The sequence below is a fragment of the Motacilla alba genome, chromosome 26, assembly GCF_015832195.1.
Source record: "Motacilla alba alba isolate MOTALB_02 chromosome 26, Motacilla_alba_V1.0_pri, whole genome shotgun sequence".
NCBI classification, from domain to species: domain Eukaryota; kingdom Metazoa; phylum Chordata; class Aves; order Passeriformes; family Motacillidae; genus Motacilla; species Motacilla alba.
Window position 1 is genome coordinate 2,698,390 of NC_052041.1, and position 16,491 is coordinate 2,714,880.

Consider the following 16,491-nt stretch of genomic DNA (forward strand, 5'->3'; position numbering starts at 1 on the left):
TCTTCCCTCAGAGGGTGCTGGCACTGCCCAGGCTGCCCAGGGAATGGGCACAGCCCCGAGGCTGCCAGAGCTCCAGGAATGTTTGGACAGCGCTGCCGGGGATGCATAGCGGGGATTGTTGGGGTGTCTGTGCAGGAATAAGAGCTGGACTTGATCCTTGTGGGTCCCCTCCAGCTCAGGATATTCCACGGTTCTGCTGGGTGGGGCTGAGGTGCTCAGCAGGAACACTGCTCTGTGAGCAGCTGCAGAGGTGGGAGGATCGTTGGATGGAGCCAGAGGTTCAGATAGCATCAGGGAGACTAAAGAGAGCACCTACACAGCAGATTACTGTCCAGAGCTTGGCCATTAACCAATGAATGTGTTAAGACTGTGGCTCTTTTAAAAAATCAGGGATTCGAGCCCTTTTACTGCGACTTGACCTCATTGTGTCAAGTCACCCACACGCTTTGGCCACTTTAATTTTGTTCCAACATGAGAGGCAGGCTGAAGTATCAATGATGTACCCTGTCAGACAGAATTAGACCTTTTGGCTCTCTCTCTCTGTTGTGGCTCCTGGCAGAAACAATTAGATCAGCACAATTGATGGATCGCTCGCTGCACAAGCCCTGAACCAGCTGGGCTCCGTGCTTGTGCTCAGATGGGGACAGAGACATCAACGTCACCCTCAGGAAGGCAGGGAAAGGCTCTGTGAACCTTGAGACTCCCTCTCAGCTTGGACACTGAGGAGAGATTTAGATTAGATGTTGGAAAGGGGTTCTTTACTCAGAGTGGGGTGAGGCCCTGGCACAGGGTGCCCAGAGGAGCTGTGGCTGCCCCATCCCTGGAAATGTCCCAAGGCCAGGTTGGAGCAACCTGGGATAGTGGGAGGTGCCCCTGCCCATGGCAGGGGGTGGAATGAGGTGAACTTTGAGGCTCTTTTCCAACACAAACCATTCTGTGAAATGCAGCATCTCTCCTTGACACAGGAGGAGGTGAAACAGGGACAGGAAGGAGGGATCACAGGGTCCTGGCTGTGCCCCAGCACTTCTGTTTGCCTCGCTGGCCATGCCTGGGATGTGCACAGGAGTGTGACGGGAAATCAGGCACTGCTCAGAAAATTGGCTGCCCTTTTGCAGGATTAGTGAGGCACTGATGGCAGCCCCCTGTTTGAAGGAGCTGAGTTAGATCAGCACGGTGCCACCTGCATTTGTGAGCCACACTCTTTTATTTATCCTCACTGCTTTTTGGGCAGCTGATTCCCTCTCTGCAGGCACACGCTCCTCCTGCTTTTATTACACCTTTCCAACAGAGGAGGAAAAAACCCTCAGCCAGTCTGAATTAGGACAAACAAAGTGGGACTTAGCTGTACGTGGGCAGGTTTCAAACACACTTTCTGCTTGGCAGGTTCCTCTGATTCACAGCCCAGCCTAACCCTGTCCAAAATACCTCTGAGGAGCCTGCCAAGGTCTCCAAGCACCACGTATCACTGGAGGCTAATGCTCTGGCTGTAGAGTTTTTAGTTTGGTTAAATAACTCTATAAACTGCTCTTGCAAACACCAGATAATCTGAAATAATGCCCTCAGTCCACAGAAAGCTTTTATGCTTTGTTCAGATAAAGCTTTGCTTACATACAGCTTGTGCTGGAGGAGAGCTCAAGGCAAGAGACTCTTCCCAACGAGGCTGTGCCTCCCTCCCTGTCAACAGTTATCTATCAGTGTCTGATGAGTGTGTTGGAAAAGTCTGGAAGCAGCAATAGCCAGCAAAGCCAGGCTGGACAGGGCTTGAAGCAAACTGATCGAGGGGAATGTGTCCCTGCCCGTGGCAGGGGATGCAATGAGATGGACTTTAAAACACTCTGAACCCAAATCATTCTGTGGTTCTACAAATAAAGCCCCCTTTCTGAGTTGGCTGTGGTTCTCTCACCAGAAGAAAAAGCAAAAAAAAGGGTTTTTTTTTTGTCTGGGAGAGCTTAGTGCCAGTATTGGAAGAGTAAGGACTGAGGGTGGGGACAGCCTCCACGTGGTGCTGTCTGTGGTTTGGGTAAGGAGTCGTTGGGGCCCATCTGTTCAGCTGTGGGCTGTGACTCGTGCCACAGGTGAGAAAACACAGCTTGTGGCAAATGCTCTGGAATTTAAGAAATTTGCTGGATTGGATCCTTGAAGGTTTTAGAGGTGTTCCCTCCATAACACACCCGGTTTCAGTGCAGAGCTCAGGAGCACCTACAGAACCCATTCTGTGCTGTTTTTTGAGTCCGGGGTGAAAAACGACATGAAAGCCATGTCCTGGGAAAGCCACAGAGCTGTCGGTGTCTCCCTCCTGCAGGCACATCTCCTTCAAGAGGCACCTGCCCCGGCAGATGCACGTGTCCAGCATGGACTACGGGCTGGAGCCGCCGGCCGTGGCCGAGCAGCCCACCAGCATCGGCCGCATCAAGCCCGAGCTCTACAAACAAAAGACCGTGGACACCGAGGACCCCAAGAAAGAGGCAGAGAAAACCTGTGGGAAGATCAACTTCACTCTCAAGTACGACTACGAGAACGAGACGCTGACTGTCCGAATTCTCAGGGCTTTTGACTTGCCAGCCAAAGACTTCTGCGGCAGCTCGGATCCCTACGTGAAGATCTACCTCCTGCCCGACCGCAAGCGCAAGTTCCAGACGCGCGTGCACAGGAAGACTCTGAACCCCACCTTCGACGAGTCCTTCCACTTCCCCGTGCCCCACGAGGAGCTGGCCAGCAGGAAGCTCCACCTGAGCGTCTTTGACTTTGACAGGTTCTCCAGGCACGACATGATTGGAGAGGTTATCTTGGAGAACCTGTTCGAGGACTCGGACCTCTCCCGGGAGACTTCCATCTGGAGGGACATTCAGTATGCCACGACGGTGAGTATCTGCTGGGCAGGGTGGGGGTTCTCCACAGGGGTAAATCCTTCATGGATCCCAGCGGATGGGTTCCTCACCTCCTGTTAGCCCAGGGATTTGCAGGCCCAGCTCTCTGCCATGTGCACATGGGATGCCTTGGAGTGGCTGCCTAGGACAGAGGCCGGACAGAGGTAAAAAAATAAAGTGGATATTTATAAAAGGCCTTTAACAGATACACCTTGGGCAGTCAAAACCCTGGCAGAGACTACACCCAAGATGGACAATGGTCACGAGTTTCTCAGACAGATAAAAGTTTGGTCAATTTGCATATCAGGGGTTAATTGTCCAATTAGAGCTTCAGGTAATGATTTCTGTGGTTTGCTTCCGCCTCCCCATTCACTTTTGTTTATACTTTTTATACTTGGTCACCCAAGGCAGAGGGTGACCTTGGTTCTCAGGCCTGGAAGGATTGTTTTGCCTGACAAAAATGTGAAGAGAGCTTATTAACACTCTGTGTGGAGTTCAGAGTTCTACACTAGTGCAGTACAGGAACTGAAAAATAGAAAAGCAAAAAACTTAAGGCACCACGTGATCACAGTAAGAAGAACTCTGCAGGGCCAGTACCAGCCCCTTCATGCTGAGAGGTGCTGGATGTGCTGCTGGCAATTCTTTCAGAGCTGGCTTTGGATCTTTTATTAGTTCTGTTGAATTCCCTCTGGAAGAGAAACCAAGACTCAGAGAGGAAAAGTCCCAGCCCTTTCCATGTCACACGGACCTGGCAGGAGAAGCCAAGTGCTCACATTGATCACTGAGTGCAGAGCAGTGACATTAACCTCTCCATAATAGCTGTCTGCTCCTCCACTGCCCTCCCAGGAGGATCTGGCTGGTCCTCAGAGCGAATGAACGATTGAACTGCTCTGCAGCTGGACACTAAATCAGCCATTGTCATTGTCATTTCACATTGTTATTCCTGAGACTGAAAGATGAGACATCCCCACCCCTGTGGCTGGAAGCGTGGGCCCTGTCACATCTTTCCTGCTGACTGGCAGAATGCCACAACTTGCAAAAATCTGTCCTGCAGCTTCCCTCGTAGCTCATCTCATACCTTTGCTGCCCTGCTTTCTGTGCCGAGGAGGGAACTGTCAAACACAAATATTTACTGTGGCCAGCAGTGCCACAAGGCATTTGCTTTGTAACTCTGCTGCTTTTTTTCTCGGCACCGTGCTCCCCACAGTTGAACCCTCTTGTGCCTTCCACCAGTGCTCGCTCTCCTGCTGCAGGGTGTCCAGAACTTTCTGACAGCTCTGTGAAGCCCAGCAGGTGTGCACAGCCCCGTGTCCTGTGCCCCGTGGGTGCTGCTGTGCCCAACGGGGTCCCAGGGCACTCAGGGGACACACAGCACATCACCCTGGAAGGTGGCTCAGGGGCTGGAGCTGTTCTGGGAGGGCACGGAGAGCTTTGGCCCTGCCAGCCTGAGGACACAGGGGTGGAGGTGGTGCCTGCCAGGCGCCCTGGGGCAGTGCTGGGAGCGTGCTGGGAGCTGCTGCTCTGCTGCCTTTTGAGCATCTTGCCTGGGAGGGCTGTGGGAAGGAGGCACAGGATCAGCCATGAGGAAAGCAACAGTTTGAGTTAGCAGGGTGCTCACAGCTCTTGGCTTCCAACCTGCAGGCAGCCACGGCTGTTGTGATTGATGGGTGGTAATGAAAGCAGAAATGCTGGCAGAGAGGCAAGCGGGCACCTGGCACATCCTTCACCCCGAGAGGGGCTGCTGGAAGGGGAGCAAAGTGCACCTGATGTGCTGATGCCTCCTGGAGGAACCCGCCTGTTGGTTCTGCAAGCAATAGTGGATGTTTTCCAGGCTAAATGATCTTATTTAATGGGGGAAAACCCCACAAAAGCAAGTGGGGATACACCAGCAGAAGGGTTGTTGAGAGAAGAGCCTCCACAGAAGGAGCAGGGCCAGCCCCATGCCCAAGGTGTGTTGAGCAGGAGCCTGGCAGAGCTGCCCCAGACACGTCCAGCACCATGTTTGGCTCCATCCCCTCGTCCTCTCTGTGCCATTCTTAAGGAATGTGCTGCTCCTGGAACATCTCAGCCAGCTGTAGCACACCCAAGGACATTTCTGTTTAATCAAAATTGAGAAGGGTGAATACAGTTTGCAAAAAACCCCAAGAAAGCTCTGGGTGCCTAATAATGCATGAGATCAGTGGTGTGGGTAAGAGGGTAGGAGCACACTTAAGAACTGATCTGGTCAAGTAGCCAGCACTCAGCTGCTTAATTAATGACTGTACAGCTTGTGAATCAGGGAAACATCTTTGGTTTCAAGTCTATTGATTCAGAGCTTCCATTATTTCCTAAAAGGTACTGATATGAATTTTGGAAATGTCCCAATGTCTATAATCTGCAAGAAAATAATGTACCCACAGGACACGCTCAGCTCTCTTGTATTTATGGTTGCAAAGAAAAATCTCTTGACCTGATACAATCAGGTCAAAGAATAAATTATGTTCATTTTATACCCTGAACGGGTCCTCTCAGTGCAAGGAGAGAAACAGAAGATGAGATAGTGTCCAGAGGGTGCTCTCACCATCTCACACAGGGCTGCTCTCTTCTGACATCTTGTCCAAGGTCTCCTGCCCTCGTCCCTCCCACACCAACTAAGAACAAAGAATGCATGAAAGAACAGACCCAATCAAAATTTTATATAATATTCATTAGTATTCTGCACATCTAAGTGGAATAAAGATTTAGTCTTTGCCTTACCTGAGAATGAGCAGGAAATAATTTGGCAAAAACCTCATCCATCAACAAGATCTATTCCCCTAACACTTAGCAAAGCTTTAAGTGCATTTACTTGTCTTTCTAGTTCCATCACTCTACTCCTAGCAGCCACAATTTCTCTTCAGCAGATCACTATATCACATTGAAAGGAATCAAACACACTGGTTCCCAAAATAAACGGGTTGTTTGCTCTACAGATGTGGGATCTGTATGTAGAAAATAAGATTTTTTTTAAAATTCATTTTTAGAAGGACTTTGGAAATCTTTCTGCTGACTTCAGATGATGATGCTTTCTAGTTTAAATCAGACATTTGGTTTGTTTATTTTTCCCTGACTTCCCATGGGCAAGGCAATGATGGAAAGGGCTTTTAGGAGGTGTAGTCGATGAAGCTGCAGGTACAAGAAGTGCTAAGAGCCATGGATAAAAGTTATTTGATGGGGCACTAAAAGAGTAAATTGTGTTGGCTTCTGTGTAATCCTAAAGTACCAAACATTTCTGAGTGCCATCTGCTGGTTAATTCCCCATTTATACTCACAAACACGCAGCCCCACGCTGTGCCTGCTCCTCAAGGGCATCTCAAAGGGCTTGGTGGTCCAAATGTGGACACATCACAAATTAAAAGCTCAACAGACCCTTCTTGGCTGTCTTCTGGCTTAAAGTTTTACCCCCCCAGTTGGTAACTGCCCAAAAACTCCTGCTCACCTTCAGAGAAAACCACTGTGTTACTCATTTTCATTTTCATTTTATGCAGAAATGTTGGGCACTGTCAGTCACAAACCTTCATTACTGAATTCATCCCCACCCACGGCAGGGGGCTGAAACTAGAATATGTTCAAGGTCCCTTCCAACCCAAACCAGTCTGAGGGGTTATGAACTGATGGCCCTGGCTGTCACAGAAAGTGTCTGAGGAGATTTCTGCAGTGCACAACTGGAGAACAGGGCACCACTGCACGTCAGGAGCTCATCTTTCTGTCACCTCACTGTGTTTGTCACATTCCTGGAGGAACCAGGCACCAGAGACATGCACAGTACATTCAAACAAGACTTGATCCTAATTTGATTTCCTCACTGCATTGATTTGGTGTGAGATATCCCATCTCCTCTGTGTGAGCAGTGGAGCAGGAGTGCTGTGCATTAGCAGGGAGGGTGCAATAGGAAGCACAGGCTCCAGTGAGGCAGAGGAAGATTGTCCTAAACTGAGATGGGAACCAGGATCTTTCTATTGTTCCCATTCTCTGTATTCATTTTTAGCCAAATCGTGTTGGGGTACTTAAATAAAGTCCCCTTTGCTACAAATGGCAGAACAGAGGAAATGCTGGGGTGGAGGAGGAGGCACCTGGCTGGTTCTGCACGTTTCCAATAAAATCTGTTCTCTGCTTTATTGAAGGAAAGCGTGGACCTGGGCGAGATCATGTTTTCCCTTTGTTATTTGCCAACTGCAGGTCGCCTGACCTTAACAGTCATTAAATGCAGGAATCTCAAAGCGATGGACATCACTGGTTACTCAGGTGGGTGTTTGGTGGCTGAGGAGGACCCTTGTGCAGCCACATCTCCTCCTCTCCCCTCGCTGTACCCTCAGCAGATGGTGGGTGAAGCGTCACAGGAATCCCTGAGAAAGCTTTGTCTGTGTTTCAAGTGCAAACAAATTTTCTCAAGTAGACATTTTGTCACTTTTTTCCCATCCCACGGGAGGGTTTGCAGGGCCAGAGCTCTGATCCATCTCTTGGCTTGGACACTTGGATCTCTTGGAAACCTTTATAGCCAGAATCAACTCTTTCACCCCAAGATCAGGAAAGGGTCATGGCCCCACCTGGATAAATCCCACTGGAATGTGCATTCCCCTGTGCAGTAGTCAAACCTGAGGATCACAGCACCTAGAGAGTGTCTGCATTTGCAGTTTCAAAGACCTGACTCGCAAATTTAGCATGTACAAATTCTGAGTTTCATCATAAAATCCAATTTCTTTTCCAGACACCAACTTCAGAGTATTTGAATTTCATTGTACAAAAAGCAGTAACAACAGAGACCTTTGCAGAAAATGTTTCTGCTCAGCTGGAGCTTAATGCCATGCGAAATGTCTGAGAATTGAGACTTCAGGTGAAGTCAGCTCAGCCTTTCTGCAATAATAATAATGCAGTGCTGGTTCTCTGGTGCCTGAAGTTCAGGTCACCACCCACACCAGTATGAGAAGTGGAGGATTTTACTGGTCTGCAAATAAACTTTTTTTCCAAAAGTCCATTTGAAGAGCACCTCTGGCTCATGGGAACTCACAGCCCGTCCTCTGATAAAGCTGTTTCTATATTGCAAAAGTAGCAAAACACAGTTTCATCAACAAAAGGTCTTCTCTCTCTTCCTCCCTAGATCCATATGTCAAAGTGTCTTTGCTCTGTGACGGGCGAAGACTGAAAAAGAAGAAAACCACCATAAAGAAAAACACACTTAATCCCACCTACAATGAAGCAATAATCTTTGACATTCCCCCCGAGAACATGGATCAAGTCAGCCTCCTTATCTCTGTCATGGATTATGATCGGTAGGTGGGAGGCTCTGGAGAGCTGGAGGGGAGAGCATCCCATTGGGTGCAGATTTTCCAGCTCAAATGCAATTTTCCACTGTGTTTTCCACAGTGTTTTCCATAGCCTCGATGGCAGAGCTCAGTGGTACCCACCTGTCTCTGGTGATAGATTGCTACAGTGACATTGATATTTACGGTTATGGAAAAATAACGAGCTTGGCAAGGCTGGTCCTTGCTTTATGGCATTTCCTTGAGCAAGTGCCACGTTCCCCTCTGTTATTTATTGTCCTGCAACCCATTTTAGAAAGCAAATAATGTGAGCCCGAGCAGCTCTGGGTGTATGAATTCTGCATCAGTGAAGCCGGGGTTATTCTTGCTGTAGAGCACTGCTCACACCTCTGTGTCTGGACTGACCTGCAGCAGTCATTTAAAGCTGCTGTCATTTCCTGTGGGGATGGCAGGGCTGGGGCAGAATCCACAGCCCGGGCTCCCAGCAGCAGCGTCCAGGCTCTGCCTGGCCAGGGGTGGGAGGGAGGGAGGGATGGATGGATGGATGGATGGATGGATGGATGGATGGATGGATGGATGGATGGGTGGATGGATGGATGGATGGATGGATGGATGGATGGGTGGGTGGATGGATGGATGGAGGGATGGATGGATGGAGGGATGGATGGATGGATGGATGAGGGATGGATGGATGGATGGATGGATGGATGGATGGATGGATGGATGGTGGATAGATGGATTGATGAGGGATGGATGGATGGATGGATGGATGGATGGATGGATGGATGAAGGGAGGGATGGAGGGATGGGTGGATGGATGGATGAAGGGAGGGATGGAGGGATGGATGATGGATGGATGGATGGATGGATGGATGGACGGATGGATGATGGATGGATGGATGAGGGATGGATGGATGGATGGATGGATGGATGGATGGATGGATGATGGATGGATGGAGGGATGGATGGATGGATGATGGATGGATGATGGATGGATGAGGGATGGATGATGGATAGATGGATAGATAGATGGTTGGATGATGGATGGATGATGGATGGATGGATGGAGGGATGGAGGGATAGATGGATGGTGATGGTGCTCCTTCTCTGCTGTTCCTCAGGGTGGGCCACAACGAGATCATCGGGGTTTGCCGCGTGGGGGTCAACGCCGAGGGGCTGGGCAGAGACCACTGGAACGAGATGCTGGCCTACCCCCGCAAGCCCATCGCCCACTGGCACCCACTGGTGGAGGTGAAGAAGTCCTTCAAAGAGGTGTGTGGGGGTGTCCTTCCCTTCCAGGGCCTGTGCTGGGTGGGACTGGGCTGGCTCCAGGCTTTCAGAGAGCTCCTGCTCTCGCCTGGGATTTTCTGAGCAGAGCTGAGGGAATTTTCTCACCAGAAATGAACTCTAGAAAACAAGCACTTCTGTATTGCCTCGAAATAGCTCCTTGAGCTCGCAAGCAAGACTGAGAAGAGCTGTATTTACAGATGTGACTGTTACATTTTGGGTTTTTCTTTTATTTTTCTTTTTTTTTTTTTTTACTTTTCCTTTTTAAATTAGAAATGGAGAGCAGTAAGGAAAGAGAATGCTGCTCTGATTGCAGAACAAATTGTCCAGGGATATTGCCTATTTCAAGTTTCAATTTTTCATCCTAAAAGATTTTTCTGTTGACTCATCTCCGAGCCTTTGAGGGAGAATAAATAGAACAAATGTAATTGCTCTAAGCATCTCCAGAGAAAGAGATTGACTTGATGCAGCCCCAGATGATAAAATAGGGCTGAAATGCCTGGGTACCATTTCGACCATCTCTGGCATTTTCTTCCCCTTTGCACTCCAATTTCTCACGCTTCTGTGGAGCTCTTTGGCTTTGCCTGATTTAGGTCATAATTTCTGGAGGACAGAGATGTGGAAAAGGGCACACACGCCTTTGACACTTCAAGTATGAGAACAAAGCAGCAGCATTTGAGGCCAGTGATACGATAATAAAGGCAATAAAGCCTCCCACAGCATCTGGGGCTGAGGAGGTATTTTCCCTCAAAGCCACAGAATAAGTACTTAACAAAAAGCATCTCATTTTCCTCTTGAAGTTGAGCGCTGAGCTGCGCTGAAAGGCAGACACTGAGCTTGCTGAGACTCCACAGTGGTGTGAATTAGTGTATAAACCCTGTCTTTCTTTGAAATCTGCTATTTTCTCCAACCAGAAGGGGTGGGCAGGCCCTGGCACAGGGTGCCCAGAGCATCTGTGGCTACCCCATCCTTGGGAGTGCCCAAGGCCAGGCTGGATGGGCCTTGGGGCAACCTGGGATAGTGGAAGGTATCCCTGCCCATGGCAGGGAGTTGGAACCAGATGAGCTTTAAGTTCCTTCCCAACCCAAACCATTGCATGATTAAGAAGTCAGTTTGTGCTCAGTGCCCTCTGTCCCAGCCCAGGTGGTTACACACACGGGAAAATCTGGTAGCAGATATTTTAGCTTAAGACACAGTGGACACAGATAAATCAGACAATGGACACCTGAAAATTCGCCCTCCCTCGTTTGAGGTGATCTGTGAGCTCACCTTGAGTCAGCACAGGGCTCAGCTGTGCAGGGCTGGGGTGAGTCAGAGCAGAATTAAACCCTTGTGCACTTCGTGAGCAGTGCTAGCTCTGCCTTTGGGTGCTGAGCAGCACCAGGATTTCATTCCCTTCCCCTGCTGGCCCTGGGCAGGAGCCACATCTGGACTGGCTCCATGTGTCACCTCCCACTGCCATGGGGAGCTGGGGACCAGCAGCCACAAGGTTTGAGCAGAAATGGAATTGATCTCTCATTTGATCTCTTGGCATCTGTAGCACCTCAGTGTGACACCAGCTGCCATGGCTGACCCAGGAGTAGGAGTTCCTTCTCCAGGCTGCAATTTTTATGGCTTTACTGCACTGTTTTTCAGATGCAGGTGGGGTTTTGAAAGAAAAACTCCTGTAAAGTTTTTGAAAATCACTAAGAAAAAAAGTAAAAAAAAGGCGTTATTGTTATGATGAAACACAGAGAAACCAAGGAAGACATGGAAGATGACTCACCTTCTAAAATATACTTTGAAAACCATGGCTGAGCCCCCAAGACTCTGGAAAAAAACTGAGTGAATCATTTCACCCCTCAATGCACAGGTCAGGAGCTCTGCTTAAAAGGAAAGAAAAAGCCCTCTGATCATCTGTTCTGGTATTTCTGCCACAAACTGGTGCAGAGAGCCAGCAAGCAAATGGTCCCTGTGTTTATTTGCCCTTTTAGGTTTTAGCAGTGCTGTCTGCAAATCCCCAGTGCAGCCTAAAAGAAAAACCAAACAGAAAAGGCACAGGCTCCTGGGGAGAAATTAATGGGAAATGGTATTTGTTGGTTACAAGACATTGTATCATCTTTTTCATGTCGTGTTTGGGTATCTTTGAAAAGAAATTTGGGGTGTAGGTCCTGTAATCCCAGCTCTGGGTCTCTGGGGCAGCTGCTCCATCCTGCTGCTGGCTGTCTGTCCATCTGTCCTGAGCAAGCTGGGGGAGAACTGCTGGCCCTTCATGCCTTCCTCACCTTTGTGGGGGTGACCTTGGGCTGTGCTGGCATCCTGAGCCATCATTTCTATCTTCCTCTTTGTCTTCTTCTTCCTTCTCTTCCTCCTCCTCTTCTTCCCCTTTGTCTCCTTCCTCTCCAAGCGCGTTTGTGGCGGGCAGCAGCAAATGGAGCGTTTGCGTCGCGGCTGATCCTCATGATGGCCTCTGTGTGCTCTGGCCATCACTAACAGCCTCTGGCTCCATCCACATCCTCCCTGCCTGAGTGCTTGACCTCAAACCAAGGCGAGGGAGCCGGGATTGAATTGTGCCTTTGATGTCTAAATGGAGGGATGGTGACTGGAGCTGCTCCAGGCACTGCCATCGCCCCTTGCTGTGGTTGGGGTCCCACCCCCCTCCCCACCACTCAGCGGGGAGAAAAGTGTGGGGATATGGAATTTCTTTGCTAACCAACACCCTGCCTGGTGTGCCTTGGAAAAGCTTTGGCCAGGAGAAGGAGCTCCCACTGTATTTTGACTGTAGCTCAGAGTCACAATTTCTGGTGAATTTACCAAGAAAATGTCACCAGAGCTGTGCTGCTTCGAGAGGATGGCCCAGCCCTGAGCACCTTACCCTGCTACAGCAGGGATGGATGGATGGATGGATGGATGGATGGATGGATGGATGGTTGTGTCCGTGGTGTTGGACCAACAGCCTCCTCCAGTGTTTCTTTGTCCACCATGAGGACCTGGGCAGCTCCAGCCTGTTCCAGCAGCCACAGTGCTGGGCTAACATGGCCCAACCCCTCATTTCTGTGCCAACAGCCACTTGGGCCCTTCCTCCACGAGCTGGTGCCGCTCCCTCTTTGCTTTCACTGCTGGAAAAGGCTCCAGTGAAAAGGGAAACGCTTCGGATGCACGTCATGCCTTTGGTTGCTCCATATTTATCAACAGTGAATAACAAATCATAATGACTGCACTTCTCTAATGACCACCATCATTAAAGAGGGAACATGGAGAACATGTGCAAATGAATCATTAATTACAGGCTTTTAAGCGCTATCCTGCTCACACAGATGTTCAGAAGGCGAGTTTCTGAGCAGAAAGGGAGAATCCCTCTTTGTGGGGTTATTCTGACAATCAGTTCTTCCCCTCAGCACAAGCTGTTCCCAGTGCTCAGCCCCGAGGCCCCGCTGGCAGCTGCTCCCTCCCCGGGTCCTTCAGCCACCCCACCCGCGTTCCTCCTGCATTCCTCCACCCATCAGCCAGGATCAGGGGTGTGTGCACAAAGGGAAACAGATAATTACAGCTCGTTCTTCCAGGATTCGAAGGGAACTTCTGAAAATGGGGATTTTCCCTGTGATCTGTGAAAGACAAACCCCGGAACCGCGGGGTCGCGTCATCGGCGCGATGCAAAATGGGTCTTTGATGCTGCCAAGTGCCTCAGACATTCAGCATTTATTTGTTTAAAACATTGCTCCAGATTAAAACTAGTAACTCTCCTGAGAGCCAAGTCATGCCCATAATGAAGAATAATCATTTGTCTTTAAAGATAAACCCTTCCAGACTTCTGGGCCTGTTTGATTTTGATTGAACTGGCCCCGGTTTCTGACTGTTGGCTACACAATGCATGGCTCACCTTTTCTAATGGAATGAAGGAAAAGTATCTCCAGGTTCCTCTCTAGGTTCTCTCTAGTATCTCCAGGTTCGTTTGGGCCTGTCCTTGGAAGAGTTTTCGTCACATTTTTGGAGTAGCAACGCTGTCATTGTCATGCAGACAGCACAAGGCAAACAGCATGGGGAAAGCTCTGCCAAAAGCCCATTTCTGTTGTAATTTCTGAGTCTGTTCCCTGGCAATTCTCATGGGGAGGTTGTACCCGTATTATCAACCCCTCAGGGATTTTAGACAAATTTTTTTGACATGAGAAACATAGAGGAAAGTGTTTCCTTACCTTAAGGCAGCTGTTTGGCAGGATGAGCTTCTCATCTTCTTCATTCATTAATTTCTGCTTGGCCCTGATGAAACAGAGGCTGTTCAATGCAAACCTGTGCAGTGAATTACTTTACACTGACTGGTCTCTTTAGGGAAGGAAATTGGCCAAATTGGCCAAATTTTTGACTACTCCAAACCCATGGAACATCTGCAAGGAGCTTCTTGCCCTGCTCAGCCTCCCTGTGAGCACCAGGCTGCTGTTCTCTTGTTTTCATTCAAGATGGTTTTGCCAAGGCAAGGGTGAGGTCTGGTTCCCCAAGCGAGTTTTCACCCAGAGAAATGAAATTCATACATGCTTAAAAATTAATATCAGCCAGCAAAGAGTTTCTGCTGATGTGGGAGGGGAGGGAATTGATCCAGGCAGTGGAAATCCTGCCTCCCGTTGTCTCTGGGAGATGTCTATCATTTGTCACTGGAATTTAATATAACAAGATGGTGAGATGGGCAAGTGCTCAAAAGCTTCAGGAATAATGGGCTTGAATTATGATAATAGCCCCCAAGGCAGATCACAAATAATTTATGATCCCCTAAGTATGGCAAAAAAAAATATGTTTGCTCCATCCACCGAGTCTCTGATCTGATTTTCCCTTTGAGAAATGTCTCTGGTGCTGTGGACAGAGCTGCTGTGGAGTAAAATTACCAGACTGGAAAGACTCAAGTACTTCTGAGCTTAGACAGTATTTTTAAACCAAAAAGACAATAGCAACAAAGCAGGGAAAAGCTGAGAGCACTTTGTCTTCACAGCACACACAGACACTGTTTATTTTCCTTTTATTTTTTTTTTTTTTTGGTGAGGAATCCTCACAATTGGGAATTGATTTACAAAGCAATAAAGTAAATTGTTCAGCAATTCCTCCTGAGTGGTTAAACACGGGCATTGCATAAATTGGAATTTGTGGAGCAGAAGAGAGCACAGCAGGGCAGGAGCTGGGCAGGGATGGGATGGGATGGGATTGGATGCATGGGATGGGATGGGATGGGATGGGATTGGATCCATGGGATGGGATGGGATCCATGGGATGGGATGGGATGGGATCTATGGGATGGGATGGGATGGGATGGGATAGGATTGGATCCATGGGATGGGATGGGATGGGATTGGATCCATGGGATGGGATGGGATCTATGGTATGGGATTGGATCCATGGGATGGGATGGGATGGCATGGGATGGCATGGGATGGAAATCCTGAGGAAGAGGAGATGGACAACACACTGCAGGATTGGGAATAATCCCAGACAGCCTCTCCTGTTTGATTAACTTGATTTCTCCTCTGTCCCCCAGTGGCACGGCCGGGCAGCGAGCTTCGACAGCCAGGGCTCCTGTCCCTCCCCCAAACCACCCCCCACACCGTGATCTGGAGCAGGGACAGCAAAATGGGACTAAACCAAGTAATTTTTGCACTTGGCCTTCAGTCTCAGTGGTTGCTGAGGGGCGGTGGCAGCAGCGGGACTTTCCAGTCTAGTTGTTCCTGCGTAAGTAAAGGTAGAAACCCGTTTTGTGGTCAAATATGTTTTTGTCTAATATGTCTCCCAAGGTGATGTTATTTTCGTGGCTTTTGCTGTACGGATCTGTTTCCAGAGGGAGAAGGTGGACTGGGACATGTGCTGGGAGTTTGGTCTGTAAAATAACGTGTAAAATAGTTTTTAGTGTTCGCAAAGGCTGGAAAGGGGCCAGGAGATGTCTGCAGAGAGCAGAGGTGGCCAGGACAGGGGACAGGGGACGGTGGCCACTGGAAAGCCGTGGCAGAAGATGGGAGAGACTCTTCCATGCCACCAGCAGCTCCATCCTCGTGGTCAGCCCCAGCCCTGCAGAGTGTCCCCGGGTTTCCTGTTCATGTAGAGGTGTCCATGAGCTCTTAGAGGTTTGTGCAGTGTGTACCCCATAATTCCTTTTGTCATATATTAAAAAAATGCTGTTGATTCCTCAGGAGGGGGACCCTGGGTTTTTTTCCCCTGTATCTGAAATCTCCCCAGAGCTATTTGCATGAACAGTTCCTTCAGCCCCCTTTGTAGCTGCTGCTCATCCCCCAGGACATCCCCACGTTATCTGGAGTGGAGGGAACGGCGTGGCCACAGGTGGGATTCAGAAAAAAAAGGGGGAAGATGTTTCAGAAACGGGTGACAGCCCTGCATGACCACGGGGTCTCTATTTCTTATCTCATCCAAGTAATAAAGGGTGACCCGAGGGGCAAAGGGAAATACAGAAACATGACTGATGCTAAAAAAAGCTTCCAAACTTTTTTTTTCTAAAGACTGTCAGCACTTTCTTAAAGAATAAAGTTTCTCAGCCCAAGCCCTGAAAGAAGGTCAAGTTCTGGGAAAAAAAAAACAAAACCCAAAGCTTTGCTGGTTCCTTGGCTGCAGAAGCCAAGAATGAATTTAGAATATCCCAAGCACTGGCTTTACAGCTAAATCAGCTGATCTTTATCAGCCAGCTGTAGATTTTGGACACTTTCTCATCCTGGATTTTTCTCTGAGTTAAGAACTGTGTTAGTGCTGTTTATTCCACCCTAATTAAATTAGGCAAAAGCAAATATTTTGGTTTGGAGGTAGAATTTGCGAGCGAGGCAGCCGGCTCTCCGCGCCTCAGGTTAGCAGGACTGTGCTCATCAGCCACAATCCTCAGGTCAACTTCAGTTTCCATTTTCCCAAATGTCACCACGTCACCCCTGGCTGCACATCAGGGCTGGCACAGAGGGCTGTTTGCATTGCTCCTGGGTGAGATGAATCCTTTGTTCAGTGAAGGGTAAATCCATCATTCCTCATCACACCTTGTGTCTTAATTCTCTTTATGTGCCACATGCTATAGGAGCAGAAACTCAATAAAATGATTTGATTTGTAA

The 16,491-nt window shown here is 48.9% G+C and overlaps 1 protein-coding gene across 1 annotated transcript in view; it reads left to right on the forward strand.

The window, feature by feature from the left end:
- SYT6 (synaptotagmin 6) overlaps window positions 1-16,491 on the forward strand; it is a 37,357-nt gene extending 20,866 nt beyond the window's left edge. Inside the window, exons 3-7 of the mRNA XM_038162736.1 lie at window positions 2,303-2,861; window positions 7,010-7,130; window positions 7,984-8,155; window positions 9,268-9,418; window positions 14,931-16,491. Coding sequence (XP_038018664.1) covers window positions 2,303-2,861; window positions 7,010-7,130; window positions 7,984-8,155; window positions 9,268-9,418; window positions 14,931-15,002 — 1,075 coding nt within the window. The 3' untranslated portion in view covers window positions 15,003-16,491. The remainder of the gene's footprint in view (window positions 1-2,302; window positions 2,862-7,009; window positions 7,131-7,983; window positions 8,156-9,267; window positions 9,419-14,930) is intronic.